This window comes from Aptenodytes patagonicus, chromosome 2 (genome assembly GCF_965638725.1).
Source record: "Aptenodytes patagonicus chromosome 2, bAptPat1.pri.cur, whole genome shotgun sequence".
NCBI lineage: Eukaryota > Metazoa > Chordata > Aves > Sphenisciformes > Spheniscidae > Aptenodytes > Aptenodytes patagonicus.
This window is the reverse complement of record NC_134950.1, coordinates 149,561,361-149,584,995: the sequence shown is the minus strand read 5'-3', so window position 1 is coordinate 149,584,995 and position 23,635 is coordinate 149,561,361. Positions and strand designations below refer to the sequence as shown.

Below are 23,635 nucleotides of genomic sequence, written 5' to 3'. Positions count from 1 at the left end.
TTTACTTTGGGACTTAAAACAGCTCAGTTCATTTCCCTAGTCAGATAGAGACTTCCTGTGCAACCTTGGATAATTTGTTTGGGACAAGGTTTCTGAAGTATGTAAATGCCTACATGTACATTTAGATGTGCATTGGGGTATTTGCTACAGATTCTCATAACAGGCGCTGAAAATGAGTGCATATCTACCTTTAAAATTATCTTTAAGTGTTTTCCCAAGGGTAGTCTGTGGATGACTAGGGGTCCACAAGCCCATGAATCTGGGCTATTATAAATGATGAAATTCAGAATTATTTTCACTTTAAATGTTGGTGATAAGGTAATACGGTGCTCATGAAGCCTTTGAGAACTGATAGTGCTCTAGGAGAGTAGACTCTGTTCCCCTCTGTAATATGAGAACAGCTGTACCTTCACTAGGAGCTGTCAAATAAACACAGGACACATTGTGAGACAGTCATATCGTGTCGTAATGTAGCCATATTTCAAGCTTGAGTTAAGACAAGGAAAAGAAAATATCCACTTGCTGCATAAAGAATATATATTTGTTCAGTAACTTGTTCTCTCTATTTCCACAGTTCATCAGAGGAGGGAGAAAGAATGCATCTCAATTCTCATATAAAAATATAAATTAGGTAGAGAGGAGTCCTTATGCCAAAAATTGATAGCATGTAAGTAGCAGAAATCGCACAGTTGAGTGTTGTTCAGTACCTCCTGGAAGTTGCTCAGCACCTCAGAATCAGGGCAGAATTTGTATATTTGTTTCAGGCTTGACTCTGTAATACTAAATTAAATGAGTCATCTTTAACTTATGCAGAAAACCCTTGAAATCAAGAGGACTAATTACACAAAAATCACTCAAGACAGAGGAGTTGCAGTGAGGCGCTAAGAGAGCACAACTGCATGCACTTTTAGACAATTGAAAAAGCTCTTTCCACAATGCACGTCACATTTGTATGAATAAGCTAATTGCTGACTGGAAGGCACTGTTGGTGTTTATTAAACATGATGGCTCAGAAGCAACATCTGGCTCAAGGAATCCCTTGATTTGAGGAGCCTGGAAGGGATATCAGGGAAAAATAATTTAAACGTATTTCTTATAATCACTCATAAGCATTTGCTATGAGCAACCATCAGAGGTGGGATAAAGCAGAAGGCGGTTACTCTGACAGTTACTATAGTCCAATGCTTGACTGTCACAGATTCTACCACATGTATGAGAAACTATATTACAGTTAGAAAAGGACAGTCTCAGATTTCTAGATCATAAACTTCAACATTTACACCTGTCATTTTTTACCTGCCACAGTGGACCATTAAGATATGTCTACCGAGGGTCTTTATGTTGACAAAGTAGATAATGCAGATACTACAATCAGATTGCTGTATGCCATTTAACAGTTTAGTTTTGCTATACTTTTCAGTTTTATAGAAATACATTTATTCTTTGTACTAAGAGGCAACAAACTTTTCTGCTTCAAATTATTCAACTATGGTTAGTCCACTTTAATTATTGCATATAAAAGTGTTTTATTCTTTTCTTCAATCAGACTGAGAGAGATCACTTAGAGCACTCAACTAGAACAGTCTCAATAAAAACTAATCAAAAGCTCCTGTGAGTCTGAGCATGGGATCTGGTAAACTCAGTAACAAATAAAAGATAATTCTAAACATTCATGTTTACAAAAAAAATTACAAAATCTGAACAATAAGTTAATAAAGGGAAATAGTTATCTACTATTCAGATATAAAAATCCCAGCAACTTAATTTATATAACACTATAGCAGACATGACAAAATTGTGAATAATGCTATCCACTGTCATAAGTGGTACTTCAAGATTTCCAACAGAAAACTTATATTTTAATTTTCTGTTCATATATAGCCAAAAGTAAGAGGCAAAGCCAGCCTAATAGTAATCCAAGGTTCTGTAGGAGAAACATCAACCAGGGTCGCCGTGTCTGAATGTGAGTCATTTCAGGAAGCTAAAAAAAGAATAAGACACCAGAATGAGAGCCAGATATATTCATCTCTGGGAAAAAAAGTCTTATGGGAAAACAAGGCAAACTTCATTTAAAAAAACTTTCAAAATGCTGAGTTTCTGAATATAGCTATTAATCTGCAGCATGTTCTGTACATCGTAACAACACTGATCTTGACAGTGAAATATTTAAATTAATCAAACTCTACCCATTTTGGTTCTTTTACTAGCACCGACAAGAATTATAAATGAAATTCCAATATCTGTTAACTTCTCGATAGTTTTTAGTAATTTTATACAGCTGTCTGTAAGGAAATGCTTATTTAGTAAAATTAGTGATTCCCTTTTGCGGGAATAAACTAGTTTGAGTTTTTTTGTTTCAGTACTATATATAGGGTCAATTCTGCTCTTACTGAAATTACTGGCAACACTCCTATTTACTTGGGCTTTAGTAAACATACAAGTAGAAAACAGGATTTTTTAAACATGCTTGAAAAAATTATGTTTAATATTTTTCTCTGTGAGTTTTAAATCAAGTTAAAAGCTACTTAGATTGACCTTCCACCCTATATGGTCTCTTTTATCACAGTTTTAAATAAAATGTATGTCTCAACAGAGCCTGTGAAAATGATGCCTCAGGCTCAGACTCTCTCAGTATTTATGCGTTATGTATTATAGACACCAGGGGAGACACTAATGACTGCTGATCATTTCACGTCAACTTTGGAAATAAATACAGAGCAATGGCCTGGTACTGACCTTTGGTTTTGGTTGGGTTTTTTTTGTCTATTTGTTGTGAACTTCAAAACAAGAGCGAGTGGTCCTGGCACTCTCCCATCACGTTGCCTTCCTGCTCCACTCACAGCCTGTGCTTGAATGAAGCTACTTGTTTCCTCTGCTCTTTAGAGCCTCCTCACAGGAGCTGTAACTGCATCAGCCACTGGGAGACAGTGGAGTGGTGCTGACCAAGGAAGCTAACAGGGTATGTTTACATCTATTTGCTATGCTCGTCCTTCCCTCTGTCAGAGGGGGGTCTCTGGGTCTGCTTCTCCTGCACTCTTCTTTCTCTGGAAGTTGGCATGGGCCCAAAAGAAAACTATAGTGAAAAATCTGCCTCCACTTTAAAGTTTTGCATAAAAATAACAGGCAAACCCAAAGGTCCTTGATCTTTGCAACAACTAGACAGTGGTTTAAATTATGGTACAAATTTGTGTCTTAGAAACCCATGTAGTTACATTTAATTTGTATTTAAGGATCATCAGAAACATTTAATCTAAAGCCAATGTAAACACCTCAAAGTTCTGATGTAAATCAAAATCTGAACTGACAGCTTGTAAGTGTTCGGAGCACGTGGGTTTTGTTTTGTATATAAGTAAAAACTGTTAATTAAGACCTAGGCCTGAATCCAAGGTTCCAGTCTAGACCTTTGTTCTTTCTAATTTATCCTTATAATCAGTCTATTTTGTCCTCTTCCCCAGCGCATGAGTGAACAAGTTCTCTAAATAGGAAACTTTTTCCCCTCCCACTGCAAAAGCTAGTATTTGCTCTTATAGCTGTCAGTGCCAATTTATGAGTTACACACACGGACAGTAGGTTCCTAAGAAAGTTTTAAAAAGGAATTCTCAGCAGGTAGTACCCTTCCTATGTCCCATGCACATCTCTGCTCCCTCCACCTAGCCTATGTGCATGTTATCAAGCGCACAGACCATTTCTATAGCCTTACCTAGTGTGACATCCCTGCTTCTCTTTGAAAATCAAAGCTGATTGCTGACACAGTATCAGCCATTGTTCCCCAACTCTCTCTGAACTCGCCTATACACAAATGTGTGTGGTACAGCAGAGAAATGCTTGTTGTTTGGGAAGCGTAAGCCTATTCAACTGGCAGATGCAAAACACTTCACAAATTAAGGGAAGATAGCACCGCACCCAAGCTGTTGGATGCCATCACACTTACTAATGCTTGAAGTCTGTTGGAGGTAAAAGAGTTACTGTTAATCAAGGGACTACTCTATTCCCACTCCAGCTCATGTTTTCATCATGAGCACACAAAAGATATAAAGAATTAGGAAGCAGCATGCTGAAAGAAGGCATGAGGGGCTCTCAGCCATGTGCTGGCTAAACAAGAGTTCTACCAACCCGGGACATATATGGCACGACTGCTGCACTGCTACAGTCTGATAAATCACTTTAAAAATACTCCTTTATCTCCAAAATCAGAAAGATTTTTAAGGTTAGTCAGAGGAAACGTCAGTTAGTTGCCTCAAGGAGTGGTTGGCTAGCTCCTATTTCTTGTCTTATCCCTATTGTCTTTCTTGCTTCTATCTCCCTCCTTTCAAATTAGACAGTAAGTCTTTCTGGTCAGGAACTATATAAACCAATAGGATCTGTACAATCAGAAATGACGTCCCAGTCCTTGGGGTTTAATACAATGCATGTGATTTCATAAATATTTATCCATAATGATTACTTCATAGATACTCATTTAAGAGGCTGATACAGGATTTTAAAGTTTGTTTCCCAAGAGGAAAAGGGGACATGTTTTGTCAAAGAAACAATTCATTAGGAGTGAGTTGGTCTGTTCCATTCCATATATTGGTGTCTCAAGTTTCAATTCAGATTAAAGGTATGTTAAAGAAAAGGTATGTTATTAATTAAAAGATCTTTGGAAATAGTGCAAAGTTATGATTGTACTCATGACCTCTAAACAGATATCAAGTACAAAAAATCTCAGCTCATAAAAAGCTGTTTTTCAGGGGATTTAATTTTGGTTAAACAACAACTAAACCCACAATATTACAGGTGTTTACTCACATGCATACCTTGAAGCAACAAATAATTTACGTTGCAATATTACACCTGTGCATACACATTTGCAAGACAAAGTACTCCTCCCTTCACTTTCCCCAACTACTGGGAAGATGAAGTTTTGCAGAATTCCTTGGTGAAAAATGATGAAGGATATAAATAATTTTATCTTTCGTCCTTTTCCTTAGATTTCTAAAATGATTAGTCTACCCTGCTTGTTAATGGAGCTAGAATGCCATTTGTAGAAATGAAAAAACTTTAATTAACCACAGAAGTAGTTTCGTGCAACCTTGACTGAGGTGGCAGTCTCACAGTGCTGTCCTGTCAATGAACCTCCACTTCATACCCCTCAATGTTCCTCAAGGCGGACACCAGCGAGGCTGTTCAGTTTTATTTAACTGCTGCTCTCTGAACTCCTGCTCTGACAAGCACATGAATATGTGAAAGCCCATAAAACGAATACTGAAAGTTACAGTTAAGCTTTGTACACCATTAAGTATTTGTACACCATTGGCAGGAACACCGATGATTGCTATTTGTAGATGAGAATGCAGCAGAGAGTAGAAGTTATTTCTGTGCAGAAAGTTAAAAAATACGTAAAGCATGGCTGATCTTCTTTTGAGATGTACTATGCAAACATATGAAACTTTTCAGATCTATAGATTCCTGCATTTTTTTAAATAAAATAATCCCTGTGATATTCAACACTTGCACTTCTGACAAACACAGGTGAGCAACCCAACGGCAGTTCTTTTGACAAAATGCAGAGAAAGGCTAATTGGAATCCTATTAGTAAAAGGGAGGTGAGAGAAATAAGATCCTCCCCTCTCTGTCCCTTCTTTCTCCTCTTCACCTCAAGAACAAGATTATGGTGACAAGCTGAGAACAAGGGAAAACATGTCCCTGCCTCTGCCTGGAACGGTGTCATCTCTTGGGATTTACAGCTGGCACATTGCTTTGAAGACTCAGGGAAAAACAGGTGTTGTTCTAGGAGCTTGTGAATCCCTGATGGATGCTGATCCTACACTGCAGGAAAAATATGCCTAAATCATTCTTAGCCACATTAATAAAACCATGCCTATTGAGTAGGTAGGCAGCCTCACTTCCAAATTTCTTTGTGTCAGAACAAGATGCAACTTGGTACACAGTGTTCTTGTCTGTTATTTACCACCTCAGTCAGGACTGTTGACACATCCACAATCCTAAGGCAGTTCTCTCATCAGCTCTTAGGAGCACTTTATGTTCACTTTGCTTTTGTTACAGTAGCAAAAATAGACTAAAATACACCCAAGGTCTAAGGTCAATTATTACAAGTAGATTTTTAAATAGGTTATAATACTGGCATGGCATATCAGGTTTAAAGCATTATGCTTGAACCTGGTAAATGATATCTCAGGCATGAGGTGGGGGGTGGTAGTGAACACAACAGAGGCAGCCAGGCTTGGGAAAAACACAGTAATAATTTATGAAGAGGCAGACCTCTTTTTTTTTCCCTCTTGATCTAATCACTCAAAATATTCCGTCTTTGTTCAGAAGCTTGCAAGCAACTTTACATTAACATGCGTTGGTTAAAGAGCCGTGTGACAAAGCTGGCAAGGTAATTAAGTTCTGCAGTGTTACAAGTGTAACAGTTAGCCATCTCTTCAATAAATGATGTGGCCTGAGGCATCTGCATGAGTTATGATTTCACCACATTCTTCCACAGTCCTTAGACCTTCCTCCTACTGTATATCTTCACACTTTATATTTTTATAGTCAGATCATTGCTGTTGAACTGGGAGTATGAAAAATGTTGGGCAAATATGAAGAAGTTGAGGCAATCTGATGGTTTTTTAATTGCTTAAGGGCTCATCCAAACCTCCCTGAGATAGAAAGGCTGGCCAGGAAGAGCACAGGATAAGCATCTTGCATTTTAGTTCAGAAACAGCAAATTCATGTTAAAACAATGGATGAAAACTATATAAAGAAAAGGGCAGTAAAAAGAAAAAAAGTAAACAACTTCTTCAAGATTTTAAAAAACCCTGCAGGTTCAAATGTTTCTTTATGTTGTATTAACTCTATCAGGCCTGAAAAATATATTGTTTATCTTTCCCCCTTTAAAAGTTCTTCATGCCTTCTCATATATTACCCTCTTAATGGTCTTTATTTGACCTTTTTATTACTAATTACACCTAGCATGGCAGTGACACGAAACAAAACCAGACTATTGTTCTAAGCACTGTACACACACAGGGCAGACAACATGCTCCTCCCAAGAAGCCTATGAACTCTTTTTCCTCCAAGTTCATCCACCTGCATTTGTCTGGCACTCATCTGTCATGTGGCTATGTTAAAAGGAAAATATAACAATAGACTGAAGTTCTCACCATTTCTGCTAAAGATAAATACAAGAACATTCCAGCTGTAACAGTAAAAATCCAGTTTTGAATGCATGGGTCAGTTGATACAGAAAGGCCAATATAAAGTCCTAAGAATGCTGTTAACGCACTTATGAAATTCATCAAAATTGCAATCTTCGTGGGGAGTCCTGTACTTAGCAGCACAGCAAAATCTCCTGCATAGAGAAAAAGACAGAAAATTTATTATTTATCTGGTAAATGTATTTGTAAGGCTTTTGGTAATAAAACATGAAGGAAAATAATTAAGATATGCACAAAGATAGAGAATGATGGAGGACTGCCCTTAGATTTCTGTAGAATTAGTTATAAACTCATCCTGTGTGAAAAAAACAAAACCAAAAAACTCATATTGACTTGTATTTGTTTAGCTGTTCCTAAAGATAGCATACAGTATAGAGGAGCGGCTTTCTGTTAGTTCTCGATGTTCTGTGACATTTCCAACTTGGATACATGCAAAAGTGAAGTCACATGCTTTCCCAGAGTTTCTAAATCTTTCTCGACTGGGAACTTGCCAGTTCAAATCATGTGTGTGTATTTGCAGCATGGTCCTTGAGTGTTTTACAGGTGCTGCAAGTCAGAAGAACATATGCCAGTCTGATTCCAGTTTCAGTTCAATTCCACTGATTTCAGACATAATTAACTTTGGTAAATTGTACATCAGAATCCCATCACAGATTTTTCTTCTAAAACAAATTATTTCATAACAGGTCCACAGTAAAAGATTTTAAAAATTCTTCTCTGTGAGTGTAGAAATGCCACTTTGACACTGGGGAACTACTGCCCCAGAATTAAGAAGGTCTGTCTTTGGAGTTAACTGTTCAGTATTTTGGTAATTTCTTTGCTATGCAGACAAGAGTTACCAGTTTTACAGCAATTCCCTATCCCACCTTTTTGTTGGGGGAAGTTCTCTACATAGACAGCACATGAAATCTTCAGTCATTTAAGAATAGAAATGAGAATCTGCTGTTCTCATCTCAAACTTGCCAGCTTATATATGTTTATCAACACACTGTCAGGAACAACTTCAGCTGTACTGAAAGATTTACCACAAGGAGATAATTGAGGGCAATGTTCAATAGAACAATCTTCCTGTCCTGCCTGCTAGTAAAATGGGTCATATATCTTCTTTTATTATCTTGTTATTCTTGACTAGCAGCAGGAATGAGGGTAGCATGAGGAATACATTGTTAAATGGCTCTGCTGCATATTAAAACTCTTGGATAGCCCCTTGTGTCAGGCATGCCCATTATGCCCACATGGCTCTTGCTCACTATTTTTTGTGTCTGCACACATGAGAATAACGGGTCACTCTTGACCTGATGGCATTTACATTTGGAGAAGGTGAGATGGGATGGTATCCAATAATGAGGGCAGATGCCTCCCCTCCTTTTTGTGAAGGGAAAAGAGAAGAAAACAGCCTCTTTATATATCCATCTCACACATTAATGTTATAGTTCATGATGCTATAAGCAAGAAGAATTTCCACTAATGTCATACAGGAAAGAATTCTCTGGGAAACCTGGAATTACAAAGCCAATCAGGAAAAATACATATACATATTTCTTACCCATTTCATGAGGAATTTCATGGCATAAAATAGCAATAGTCGTTGTCACACCTGTTTCTGTTGAGGACGAGAATGCTGCTCCTATTACCAAGCCATCAGCAAAATTGTGAAGACTGTCACCCACCAGAACCATTATTGCTAACAAGCTAATTTTCTTACCTAGGAAAAAACAAACAAACAAACAAATAAACAAAAAAGCCCAGAAGTTTTAACACAAACAGATATTGTCATTTTTGCTATGTTACAAATTATTTGGGGTTTTTCACATACAACATTATGAAAAGTCATCATAATCAGAGGACAACAGTGTTTATCTGTTTTGTTCTTGCTGTTACGCTTCTTTCAATACACTTGTAACGAAAAAGTAGGTTGTAAAATAATTCAGAGATGCAAATACCAGGAAGTAGCTTCTTTATTTTTACTGGGTCAACTATTAGACAAAAACTTAGAGTTTGGTTTGACTCCAGTCTCATGATATGTCCTAAAGTTTTCCACTAATCTTTCCTTGGTTGCTGAAATTCACACAAGTTTTCTTGCATTCTAGATGTTTTTTTTTTTTTCTTAAAAGGTGGGAGTTTTTCCACTGTCACTCATGGAATTGCACAGCTATAATGAAGATGAATATTTAGTCTCATGCAGCTGATCATTTTAATACTGTAAAGCATGTTACTACTGAGTAATATTTTCAGGGCTGTTTTTTATGAGATTATATTACAGTGAAAGATAGAGATGAAAGGCAACAAGCCTCAGAGTATCACTATTAGTACAGCGTTACAGCACGCTCATTTCCAACTTTTGTTCCAATCAATTAATGGCCGTTATGCTCATAGTGCTCCTGTCTGCAGCATCACTCATGGATGCAGATGGCTGTTTTTCTTTCCCATATTGTTCTGTGACCTTGCTTTAGTGTGGAACAGTACATTGGATGTTCACGATCAGGTATCTGACATGAGAGGAAAGGTGCTACTAGTGATAAAAGTAATGAAATCAAGCTAGAGGATTAGGGACAGTCTCTCCGTCCAGCCTGTAACCTGGACAGCCATGTAGCATGCTGAATGGATTAATGCGGAGGGATTTTATGTCTTCAAGTAGCAATGAGGCTCCATACATAGGCTCAATGACTAGGCTTAGCAACATGTAATTGGCTCCCCTATCCTGTACTTTGTTTCATCCATTTTATCCACAATCTTACAATCATGACCTTCTAATACTTCTCAGGAAACTCATCCAGCTTCCCTCTACACAGTATGAACAGAACACTTTGCAAAAGGTTGCTTTTATGCCTGAAGAAGCAGGGTCATGATTTGGGGCCTAAACATCATGCATTTTCCTGACTTTTGTTGGCCCAACACAGACATAGTATGACAGTCTAAGGAGCTAACGTGGAGCTGCACAGAACTGTCTGAATATAGTTATTACAAGGTTTCACTTCAGTAATATTTTTCCAGAGATGACCATTTTATAGTGATGGGGGAGATGTTTTTCTTACAGAAACTGGCTAGAACTGAAGTCTTCAGACTATTATAAAAAAAACACACAGCACATAAAAGCCCAACGACTGTATTCAGAAAATCCTCCCTAGTTGCCTGGGAGCTCTGCGGGTTCAGAAAACTTGGCAGGCTTGTTAGATTTTCCTGCCAGCTTACGGAGCCAGACGTGGATGTCCCCAGTTTGCACAGTTCTTTCTAAACACTATGGGCAGTTTATAATCAATAGTGCAGAGCATGAATTACATAGAAATAATAGATTGCTGCATTGCATTAAGTTTGTGATTTGCAATAAGCACTGGCAAGGATGAAATCATGGCCTGCCCTGAGATCTTATTACTCTGTTTTATCCAAGTATCTGATCGTTGAAGAAGATATACCATAGTTACTGGACTCACTCCAGTGTGTTGTCTATAATATAACATAGGGATCAGGTTAACATTATGGAGCAATTGCAAATGTAAGCTTTGTGAACTTACTTGACTGAAAGTTAAGAAGATGCATATGTAAACAAATCTGAATGTTTATCTTAATTTACTTTCAGCCTATTTTAAAGCAACTTTGTTACTAGCAATTATCTCACCGCATTATATTGCTGCAACAGTAACTATTAACTATCAACTTATTACCCTATTTCTACAAAGCCTCTTCTTCTTAAACAACCCTACATTTATTTTTGATAATTTTCTCTGCTTAAATAGGGAATCGGAACTCATAGAAAATTCTATTCCATAATTTTCATAAAGCTAATGGATGCAGGACTCCCATGATAGATTACGCTTTTTAGGCTTTGAATAAGAGTTTAAAGCAAACATTTATCCATAAATAGATCTTTTTTCCAGTGTTGTCATTACTCATACAGCAAAAATATTTCTAGCTAATGTAAAGTCTCACCAAGTATATCAAATATACTACTGTTTGATCTTTTCAGATATTGATAGAACAAGTGTGGATAAATGAGGAGAGGGCCAGTGAGACATCTTTTTCTTCCAGTAGCTTCTTGCTTTCTGAGTTACTCACTGGCTATCTAAGGTGACTGACTCCTCTCACAGTCCTACTTGACATGTGTTTACAGTGAAGTCTGGCATTTCTGGAGATGTCAGGCTTCTGTCTTAGAGCTGCAGATTCCATTCCATTTTGGGAAAAAAACACCTAAAAGTTTAGCTCAGTATCAAGGTACCCAGGCATGTTTATGCATTTAGCTATTCATAAGAACTGTGACAATACAAACTTTTGAAAATATGTATTCTCAAAAAAACCCTAAAACAAAACACTCCCCCTTCCCTACTATGGTTTCACTTACTGATTTCTAATATAGAGGTAAAACTGAGGTATGAGGAAAAAATGGAACCAAAGAACATTACTGAAAACTATCCCTAATTTAGTTATACACCAAATTTAGTTATTTGGAACAAATAACATTGAGATCACTAGAAATTTGTTTGTGCTTAGCAGGTAGTGATGATTGAACAGAATGGAAACATCTAGAGATGGACTACATAGTCACACTGAAACTGGCACTGGATTGTGTACTGTGAGACTGAAGAAATGGAAATCCAGATTTCAAACGCCTCAGAAATGGAAATGAAGTCCACAAGAACAGAGAAGAATATTAAAAACCTGGAAGAAGATAATGACATTGTTAAAGAAATCAAACTGATGACATGAAATCTGAGATCACAAAATAAAGGGGAGTTGAATATAGTAAATAAATTGATTTCAATTAAAATGTTATTCCCTCAGTTGAATGGCTGCAACTCTACTAAATTCACCAAGGTCACACAAGCACAGTCAAAGGCAGAGTTTGGTTTATGCTCTATTTCCCCGGTTTTTGGACTAAGCAGCAACAAAACAGAGAAGATAGGAATTACTTTGAAGCTCACTGAAGAAACCAGATTGTGCTAAAACTGAGAGCCATCATGAGCCCATAATTCCATACATGTAATAAATCATTACTGGTTTAAAGAGACTATTGCTTTACTGTGTAAGAGAGGAAGGAAGCAGAACTATATTAGTATAGTGAGCCAACAAAACAATTGTTTCACTACCTTCAGAAATAAAAGCCGAAGCAAAGTTTACAATTATAAAAATCTGGTTTGTATTAAATTTTGAATATTTCCCTTTAATCAAATGCTTTAGAAAAATGGTTTGTAACAGTGAGTAAATAAATAGTAAAGCATGGACAGTGTAGGGTTAATGAACTTCACAATTACAGGGTTGGCAGCTGAAAAGGTCTTTAAGCAGAGATTAAATTATGTAGCCAAGCACCATCAGATGTGGTGATGTAGCACATAGCAAACGCAGAGCTAAGCCAGCTTCACACTTTTAATTCCATCTTAGGTCTGATGGCTTTTCCTGGTACTTGTCTAGTCTTTTTATTGATACTAACTTTTTTTGCTGATCGCCTTACTCTCTGGAGGAACTTCAGCAGACTCAGAATCTTCTGGGCTTCTCTATTTAAAAGCAAAGAAAATGGATCAGTGTTAAGGGGCTCTTCCAGCTGCTGCTATAAATACAGGAAAATATCAAATAAGTTCAAGCTTTTGGAATTAAAGATAGTCTGTTATTTGCATTGATATAATTAGAATTATTTATTGAGCACTGGTAGTGTGATTGGTACTGCAGAAACACATAAAAAAGACATCTCCCTTGCCCAGAAAAGATTACAGTCTAATTCAGGTAGGAAGAAAGACATCCCTAAGCACTGTTGTAACCCAAGAAAATCATGTTTCTGCTTGAATACACAAAAATCTGAGCCAAATGCAGAACTAAAAAGGACATTATAATTCAAATTGTATCTTTTGATTTTGTGATGACCGGATGATTGTCGTTTCTTGCTGGATAGGGTGCGTATAGGATTTCCAAAGAAAAATGGCTACACGCCAGAGTCTCTTTGGAGTTCATGTTCTTCACAGTTACTCTGTGAAAACACAAGACTCAAAAAGATGATCATAGGTAGGTTTCACACCCTTTTAAAATACAAGCTTTTTTTCTTCAGGGTCGTACAGTCTCCAGTGCCTTGCCTTTTGGCCTTTAGTTAGGGCTTTGTCTTGGCATTAGGCATCACCGGCTGGGCGTAGCAGCACATGAGTACACTCCACTGCAATGAGTGAAATCTACCCTTATTTCAAGTGAAGAAAGAGACAGTATCTTTGTCCTCATCCTAGAGAGTTAATTTGATGCATCAGCCCTAATGTTTAATTAACAGAAACTGCAACTGTGGGGAGAGAAGGGAGAACATGAGGAATCTCTCTTCCCTTCTGCCTCCCTGGGGCTTTTCTTTCTGACTAGAGAAATTATTAGAAATTTGTGCGAGGGTGAGATAAGCCAAAAAACTTGTTTGCTTGAAACTAGAAAAACTGAATTTATAATCACTGTCTTTTCTTTTTTTTGGCCAAAAAAGCATATTAAAGCTATTATGGCAGCTAGTGAAGAGTCAAGAGCAGCACGAAAGAGTGTTTTGTTAGGGACAGCAGCCACCACTCCAACAACTATAGCAGAGATGTGTACTGGCTGCAAAACAGGATATGTTTCTTGGCTGGTATTAGTTTGGTTGTGATGTGGGATATGTGCTGTAGAAGCATGAGGAGGGAAAGGAAAGGATTTGGTTTTTAAATTCTACATTTTAAAGGAAAAATAAAAGTCTCTAATTCCCATGATTGCAGCCAGTCATATGAATTCCAGTAATTGTTCCACTTCTCTTACAATATTTATTCACATGCCACTTCTTTGAACTCTGAGTCAAAACTGCAGGACTAATCACTGACCTGAAGGATTTATAAGCTTTTCTTAGTCAACCAGTGTTTGTCTTACTATTACTCACATGATTCTGAAAAATTGGCCGTTCTCGTACAAACTAGCTAAGGCAGGCTAGTTCATGTGAGCTATACATAACTTTAGGGCAATCTTGCAGCTGAGAGGAATGACAAGGTCGTTCATTATCATAAACAGGAAGCTATGACGTGGCTCACAAATTAGTAAACATTCTTCACTCATCTGTTTGCTCTGCATTCAGTTGAGTTTCCCAACTGTGTTTGACAGACTAGCAGTGGCTCATGAGGCTCTTACCCACCACAACTGCTTTAGTAAAATGGAGTTCAATTATAGAAGATCTCTGGAGATTCTGATTTAAATAACCAGGAACCTATGTATCTAGATACTACATACAAACTGAAGAGATTTGTTGGAAAAAGAGAAAACAGGTTAAAAGGTATGAGTCCATTTACTTTGCAAAGATATATCTGTCTGGATACTCTCCACAGACCAATAGAAAATTATGTAACTTCTTATAGGTAAGCACCATCCAGCTTGTTTATGTTACTCTTCAAATCTCTGGAAAAATGCCCAAGAACGGTCCAAGATTTCATCTGTTCACTAATTACGCACTTAACTCTCCCTACAGAAAACCCTGAAGTTTTTCCCATGGGAGAGTCTGTCCTTACATATGATAAATTCTTAAAAAGAAGGGAGGAGGAAAATCTTCAAAAATTTTATCAACAAAAGGTAGTACAGGAAGTGTATTGTTATATCAATCTGATACACACTTAAGAAAAGTTATTGTAAAAATCTGTGTTTGAAATCTCTGTAAAGGCTCATTATAAACTTCAAAATCTAGAGATTCCTGACAATCATGTCATGTAATAAAGGACAAATCAATAAAGACTAAAAAATAATACTGATTTATTACATTAATTTGGTTCATTCTTTTGAGGAACAGAGAAAGAAGGATATAAAATCAGGGAAGTACGTCGTATTGGTAACCTACCAACTGTATGGTTGAAGTAGATTTGCCTCTGCCTGAATGTTCATTTAATTCAGATTCCACTGGAAGATCATGGGAATGTCCCCAGTGCCCATTAACTAAAGAAAGGCCCTGCTGAATGAAGATGCTTTGCAATTAGTTCTGAAACCAAATGAACACAGGTGCAATCTTTCTCAGCCTTTTGTGAAAGTTTTGCATTTATAAGAATTATTTTTTCAAAACAAAACCAATTGAAAAAGATTGTTGGCTGGCATCAACATTTCCTAATGCTTATTTGGTTAAAAAACCACTGAAAAGTGAATCAGATAAATCAGTGACAACCATAATGGTTTGATAAAACTTATTTTGTTTTAGAACTGAAGATTATAATTCAAAGCTGAGATGGATATAAAAATTAACTTTGAGAATTCATCTAGTTCTCAGTAGAACAAGTTTAAAAATTTGTGGGATGATGATAAAGCCCTTCTCTCCAAATAAGTAGCAAAAAGGACTATTTTTTAACAACCAAACAAAATATCACCATCATCAAAATATTCTCCTTCTATTAATCTCACATAATATTCTTATGGCTGACTCAAAGATAGCGGGAATAGGGACTCATTGCTACGCATCTAAATCAGGCCAGTCATTAAACACTCTCTGTAAAACAGAACAAGCAAAGGCTTAGCCTTCTGCAGTGACATTAAGATAGCCTCCCATGCTGAGAAACTTAATGAGCCATCACACTTTGTGTTACATTATATCCTTGTGCATAATCATATTTTCAGGCACCAGCCACACTGAATAAAGTAATAGAATTACTATGAGCATGGCAGTGAGCAAGGGGATATTATTAATATAAGACTGGGTTCTACTGACCGCAAAATACATACTAGATTTTCAAATCTATTGGGATAGGGGTCAAAAACAATTTGCAAATCTTAAGATATCGTTCTTGAAAATGTCTTGTGCTTACATCTATGTCTTCCTCCTCTTCAAACAGAGCCTAGAGTAAACAACTGTCATTGTTTTTTCATATGGATACATACTCTTCACCTGCTCCAGTGCTAGTCATGAAAGTATGCTTATAGAACACATTCAATTAACTGTTTCCGTCTTGAGTTCTAAATATATGGAACACATTCATGAAGCATACAAAATCCATAGCAAAATAGAAGTTGAAGGTCAATCTGGTAGGAGCACTTTGGAAAGCAATTTTTAATGCCTCATTTAACTCATACTAATGATAATTATTTTCCACAATCATTTTAACATTTTGTGCACTGTAAAATCTCAAAATAAAAGAGGTTTTTTAAAGGATAAATTGTACAAAGCTTTACCTGGTCACGTGGTGTTACCAAAAGAAAGAAACACTTTTCTATCAGAAAAAATCCATGAATTCCTCCAATTATTCCCAAAAGTTTCCAAATATAATCTTTCCCCTCATAGAAATGTTCTACCTCCTGTGCTTCATGTTTATGTAAACCAAGAGTCTAAAAAAAAGAGATAAAGTAAAAAAAATTTAAAATGGCAATGCTTTAATTTTTGCTGGAGTAATCCATAATGTGTTAATTCAATTTATTATCAACATTTTCTTTTGCCACCTCTTTTAAATTTAAATTGTCTTTTGAGCTAATCACCTGAATAGTAGATGAATGAAATGAACTATTAGGAGCCTCTGCTACACTTCATCACCTCTCAAAGGTGAAAGTAACATTATTATTTTTAGAGACAGTTTTATGAAATTGCCCTTTATATATATATATTTTTGGTATATTTTGTTTGGAGTATATTGATATTTAAAGTCTAAAAAGTGACTTGCACAATCTTCAGATGTAAACTTCATATTGAAAATAATCCATAAAGCTTTCTGCTGGTGGGTGTGCTTCTATTTTTTTCCCCAGTGGCACAGCATGGTAGCCCTCCTTTGCTCTGAAAGTGGGCACTTTAAAGGCTACTGGATACGTCACTCAAAACTGGTGAAGGAGAGTACTTTGACACTCAAAAAGTGTTTCTTAAAGAAATTCATTTGTCTGACATTCACTGAGAATTGCCTTCCTTAAACCACTCTCCCAGTTCTGCTTCCAGAGATGATGTATTGAGTACAAAGAACATTTTTACCAGAATCTCAAGTGAAGTTGTGAAGCTCTCTTTCAATGACCAGTTGAAGCCTACTCATAACAGTTGTGTCATATCAGAGGAGACTCAGACAAAAATAAATGAATACACAATGGGAAATTTGGTTCTGTTTTACATGCTATCCCATTCTTAAAATTTATTTTAATAATTTAGGAAAAAATCATAGCATCCATTTTATTACAGTTCTAGGCAGCAGGATTAATTAGGCTGATAGCCCCTGATTCTCTGGAACAATGTGTGGAGGGGACTGTGGATGCCTCGTACAACCTTTGAACAATTTCTCCTAAAATGCGTTACACATCTAGAAACCTGGCTTGCACAGGACTTGTGGGTTTTCTGAAAAGTTTTTGTGAAAATAGGAACTTTATTTTCTCTGAATTCATCGTTCATTGATTTCTGCTTCTTACTACTTGGAATCTCTCTCTGAACTACAAAGTGTAGATGTAATTGGAATGCTGGGTAGTTGGTTCACAGATTTCATGGAAAGCTTGCTTTTTAAACAGATGAGCATTAGCCAGCTTTAAATGAAACTTTTCTGTGTGTGTGTGTGTGCGTGCGCACGTGCGTATGTGTCAACATTTTAAAAACACAAAAGTGTGTATTACCTACCTGCGGAATAAGGTGTAGCAATGCATCTCCGGAAAGGGTCCCAACAGCCAAACCGACAAACAGCTGTAAAATGAGTGTATAGATTTCTTGACAGGAGTTAAATAAAATGAGGGTTGTACCAAACATAGATCCAATAGTAATAAGTAAAACAGCAACAGTGCTGTAACCATATTCTGTAGGGAAAAACAAATGAAACAAAACAAGGGCACCTTTAATCATTCAGTATTTGTATTTATGTTTGACTATTTGTTTTGTATTTGTATTTGGTTTTGAGACTATGTTTTGCCACCTCTGTGTACGAGCACAGAGAGAAGTGATTCATTGTCCCACATACATTTTTCTAGTCATGTGTGATACAGGTGACAGAATTGGAAGCCTAAAAAAACATTCATTTTTTCAGGCTTTACAGGTAACACAGTCTAATGCTTCCAAGTTTCAGACCTTAAAGAGCTAAATAGACCGTGACTGTGCAAATTAGAGACACTCAGAGCAGCACAGTGAATGCTAGTCTGCATTTATTTCCTCTCTTAACAGATTTATGCTTGTTATTGTATGTTCTCACATGCCACACCTGTGTATCTTTACAGTCAACACCACATTATTAACCAAATCATATTCAGTAAACAAATCAAGGCTTAAAACCTCAGATGAATGTAGGCATCTAATTTAGGTTCTAAGCATAAACTTTTTGGTCCAAATTATGTTTACATATGTGCTGTGGACATACACTCCTTTAGTTACTACATCAGGACCACCAACCTATTTTTCCCAGGTTACTGGCATTTTTGGAAGGTTACTCTTATAATTCTTCAGAGTTACACGCTGCTTACATTTCCAACCCTTTGCACAACATGAATCCTGATTAATCTGTATGAAAGTCTTATGGTGGAGGTAAAACACTGATGAGAAACAGACATAAAGGAACTAATGCCAAAATATTCAAAAGTGTCACTTAATGTTTCACACTTTAATAGCACTGCAAGTGCTCAGCACCTCATAAAATCAGGCAGTAAATTTCACAGACCGCACATCCAAATACAAGGGTATAGTAGATATTTATGGAAGGTCAGGCCTTGATGACTTAGCCAAAACAGCACAGCCTGTCAGTAAAATAGAACTGAGAATAAAATTAATAAGCCTATGGTCAGGTCACTAGGTCACACATAGGTCAAACATGAAGTCCTTTGTCTGTCTCAAACCAGCAGAAGGGTCCCTGTGGTCATGGAAACGTTCCTTTGCCAAAAAGCACAGGGAAAGGGCTGCAGAAAGGGCTCTTATTAATTCCATTCTGTGTTTGAATAGTTCAGCTTTTCTCACCTACACAGATCTCTCTCCTTTATGAGATCACTAAAAAGTCATTGACTGGGCTGATGGCCTTGGACTTGGGAGAATCTCACTCAACTGTGAATTTGCCATGAACCTTGTCTACGACCTGGGTAAGTTCCTTTCTTTCTTTGTCCCTTGATTCCCCATCTGAAAAATGGGCATATCCGTGTAGCATGGAAAAGATAAAAGCAGTAAAGACTGCAATGTGTTCAGGTAATGAGAAGAGAGAGAACATAAGAAAGAAGGACTGCTGCCTTCTGAGGAGCTATAATCTTTCTTCCTATTCTGTATGTTTCTTTCTCCTATAACCATTCTTGGGATATCCACAAGTGTCCTTCCATGCCCTTATCTAAAATGTTTTTTTTAATTCACACTCATAGTTCAATTAATCTGTACACCATGGAATGATAGCTCAGCTCATTCCCACAAGCTGCTTAATGTATGAAGCTGAAAGTACAGATAGAATTTAGAGATGGAAAGTGCTGTTCCATAAGGATCGTTGGCCAGCAGGATATAGGGAAAGCTTACTAGCTCCTAAAAGATCTAGTCATCTAGAGCTGGCCATGTAGATACTAGGATAAAGGTATTGAAGGCATTGATTTGTAGCCTAAAAGTGTTGCTCCTGATGCAGGTGATTACGGTTAGATGCCCATTGCTTTTTGCTCATTCCCAGCTCCCAAATTCCCCACCAGAAATTAACGCCCCCGCCCCAGCACACCTAGGTTTGTAACCACTTCCCAGATATCACTGGTTTGAAGTAAAAACAAAACCAGGAAATACATTAAGAAGCCCTTAGGTCAGATCAGATTCAGATTTTTTTTTTGATAGGGTGGACTAGGGATTGGTTACAGGAGAAGTTGAATCAGCAGAACAGATAGGGCAGAAATCCCTGTAAGCAGTGGCATGTGAGGGCTACGACTGCAACTGGAAACAATCTGATTATACTCTAACTCAGTTCTTGTTCCAGCTCTATCACACAAGTCCTGCTGCCCATGTGACTGGTTTTCTGGTTGTTTTTCTTCCCACAGTAGTATCCCCAAAGCTTCTCTGCTGTAAAATACCACAACATGAAAAACCAGCAACATTCACACAGAACTTATCTATGTCAAGTATTTGCCACATCATGGTATAAAATGCAGCTAACATAGCCTTGAGGCTATATGTAAGAGCAATGTAATGATTCCAGTATAAACCTAGTGGAAATTTCACAAAATAGGTCATTACTGCCCAGCAACCCACTGATAAGGACCTGTCATGGCTCACCTGCTGCCTACATCAAGCAGTCCTCTAAGAAATGAAGAAAATAAAGCCTAAAACCTTTCACATTGAAATAGAATTCTGTCTAATATAAAATTGAGACCATTGAAACCCCTCACTTTTCAATATAGAACTATTATCTGACATGTATGCTATGAAATTATAGAGTGCATAAATTACAGAGTGCATAAATTTCATCATGTTTTGGTTTAAGTTTATTAACGAATGAAATGTCTCCAGAAGTTAAGCCCCTGCACCCCTTTATTTGAATTTTCACAATACTTTACTGATAACAACATAACTCACTTTCCAAAGTTGTTGGTGGAAGCTTTGTCTGCTTGGAGTCAGGAAGCTGACATGAACAACTTAATAGTTGCTGAATGATAGCTGGACTGATTTGCTTGAAGTGGTCCTTAGAAATGGAGGAAGAACTATTTTTAAAAAATATCTTCACAAGTTCACTGGCAGAGAAGCAAACCTATGTAGAAAAGTATATACAGTTACTGAATATGTTGCATATACCTGCATTTAATGCTGAGGTTAAATATGGAATCTTAGAAGAACACAGGGTTATACAGCCTAGAAAAAACTTGTTTTCCATATACTCTTTTCTGGTTAAATTACTTTAATTGCTTCAATGACTTCTAATTATTTTTTGTTTTTCCAATTAAAACTTGATACTGCTATATATTTCAGAAAGACCAGAATCTTTGGGATGAAGTAGCACAATTTCTATTGAAGCCTGTTAATATCATGAGGATCTGACAATAATATCTCTAAATATTTTATCGCCATATGTGCTAACAAAAATAATTTAATGCTAACACAAATCATATTCTTAGCTATTAATGTAAGACTGCATTAATAGCAATAATATTGCTATTAATGTAAGATACTGCCTGTATCAAGGCAGTACTGAAATTTGTCCTTGTGCTCTGTCTTTAGTAAGATATGGAACTAAGTTGTTTTTTTAAATTCTTTTAACAATGACATGTCACTTTAAGGTCAGCAAACTAGATGTTACATAGTCTAAATTTGGTCTAAAGATTACTTAATAATTGTATTATCAGAGGTACTTAAGAATTACAACTACTTTTTGTTCTTTATAGAAACGTCTCTTTGTCAAAAAAAGGCACTTTCCTTGAGAACATTTGTATTTTGAAAAATTTTCATAAGAATTGTTTTTTCATCTCCAGGATGAAACTTCTAGTAAAAACGTGAGCAGTTAGCATTAGAACAGTTCTAGTGGCAATTTCTGTAAGAACTTTTAAAAAGAAGAAGTCCAGATGAAATATGCTATCTTACTTAGAATCACAGAATCATAGAATCATTAAGGTTGGAAAAGGAATAATCTTCATTTCTTAATCTCACCTGATTAGTTGTGACTCAATTCAGAAATAAATATTTGCTTCTTTAATTTAAATTAGTCTGCATCTGAGAATCAAGGGATTCCTAAATATTCTTTTTCTCATCACTGAAGCTTAGGTTTCTTTTGAAAGAAAATTACTATTTAAATAAAAAACTTGTAATTATCATTACTTTTAAATAACCCAATTAAAACCCAACACCTTCCTATCTTTGTTCATCCATTAGTAAAGTAAAATATGTCTTGTAGCTCACTAAGAAACTGAATGACTTGAGCACTGATACAGTTATTCTGAATACCACATTCAAGTCTGGAGGATAACAGGTGATCTTGCCACCTGGATCTAGTCTGTTCTGCCTCCAAGCAGAAGGAGAGCATGAAGACAATTCAGGAGCTACCATATTGGAAAAGATCTTCAGTTTGCCGGTTCTAGGCAGTGGTTTTGACTCTAGAAGTAGGGAACACCAACAAGTGGTATCAGGTTGGAAGTCTAGCTCGTGGCTGGTTATGAGCAGCATTCCTCACTGGTCAGTACAGGGACTGATATTATTCAATGCCTTCACCAATGACCTGAGTGATGGAACGGAGTGCACCATATCGCATTCACGGATGAAATCCAACTGGGACAAGTAGTCAATATGCTGACGGGCATGGCTGCTATTTAGAGAGATCTTGACAAGCAAAAGAAATGGGCTGACAAGACCTTAATGAAGGTCAGCGAAGACAAATTTATTGTGCTTCAAATGGAATAACCCCATGCACCAATAAAGGCTGGGAAAAACTGACTGGAAGGTAGCTTTACAGAAAAAGCCTTTGGGGTCCTGTCAGACAACTTGAAGATGAGTCACCAGTGTGCCCTTGTGGCAATGAAGGCTAACTGCATACTGGGCTGCATTAGCAAGAGTGTAGCCAACAGGTGGTGGAAAAAGATTATTGCCCTCCATTCAGGACATATGAGTCCACATCTGGACTATGTCCAGTTTAATAACCAGCAGTACAAGAAAGACATTGGCAAACTGGGGGAAGTCCAATGGAGGGCCACCAAGATGGCTAGGGAACCACAGCACATGATGTGCAGGGAGAGGCTGAGGGATCTGGGTTTGTTCAGTTTGGAGAAGAGAAGGGTTGGGGGTTATCTTAAGTATTCAACTATCTAATGGGGGTTATAGGGAAAATAGAGCCAGACTCTTCTTAGATGTGTACAGCAAAAGGATGAGAGGCAATAGGTATTAGTTGCAGCAGGGAAAATTCCAATTTGCTATAATAAAAAAAAAACCATCAAAATGAGGGCAGTAAAGCACTGGTACAGGTTTCCCAGAAAGACTGTGGAACCTCCATCTTTGGAGACATTCAGAATCCAACTGGACACGGCCTTGTGAAACTTGATCTGACTTTGATGTTGGCCTTGTTTTGAGAAGTAGGATAGACAAGGTGAGGTCCAGGATTACTATGAACCTAAATTTTAATATGATTTTATTATCAGGAATTTTAAATGAAAAAGCAAGATCTTATCTGGAAAATAAACTGTCCACCCACACATAAAAAAAAAAATTCTTAGTGCTTTTTTAGTAAAATGTTCTTGTAAGACTTGAGGCATGAGGACCTGCATCTTTTCCAGTTGCAAGCCCTAGCCTTTTAAGCTTTTTAACATAGGGAGGCAGAGTACTAAGTCTCCATTAGTAAAGCAACTATGTGTGTACTCCTGGAGGATGATACTGAAGAAACAAGTACATCAAATTTGCATATTCTCATACGAAAAACTGGATGGATGGATGGATGGATGGATGGATGGATGGATGATTTTGGTTTCCAAAACCAATGTTTCTTTAATGATGCATAATAAATGAATACATAGATATTGCGACATAGTTTAATGGAACTTAATATTATTGCTCTTATTAGATCATCTGCTTACTTGTTTTATATGCATTTTTTAAATCAGTAGAGACAATGATGACTTAA

At 36.9% G+C, this 23,635-nt stretch overlaps 1 protein-coding gene across 5 annotated transcripts in view; it reads right to left on the bottom strand.

Annotated features, from left to right (window-relative positions):
• Nucleotides 1-519: 519 nt before the first annotated feature.
• The window catches only part of SLC39A12 (solute carrier family 39 member 12), a 35,810-nt gene continuing 12,694 nt past the window's right edge, over nucleotides 520-23,635 (bottom strand). For 4 of the 5 annotated variants that reach the window (XM_076331647.1, XM_076331648.1, XM_076331650.1 and 1 more), the window contains 7 exons: nucleotides 20,614-20,785; nucleotides 17,725-17,897; nucleotides 16,317-16,469; nucleotides 12,625-12,688; nucleotides 8,749-8,907; nucleotides 7,149-7,336; nucleotides 520-1,981 (listed from right to left, as the gene is read on the bottom strand). In XM_076331647.1, coding sequence (XP_076187762.1) covers nucleotides 1,853-1,981; nucleotides 7,149-7,336; nucleotides 8,749-8,907; nucleotides 12,625-12,688; nucleotides 16,317-16,469; nucleotides 17,725-17,897; nucleotides 20,614-20,785 — 1,038 coding nt within the window. In that variant the 3' untranslated portion in view covers nucleotides 520-1,852. The remainder of the gene's footprint in view (nucleotides 1,982-7,148; nucleotides 7,337-8,748; nucleotides 8,908-12,624; nucleotides 12,689-16,316; nucleotides 16,470-17,724; nucleotides 17,898-20,613; nucleotides 20,786-23,635) is intronic. The other variant, XM_076331649.1, reaches the window with a different exon arrangement.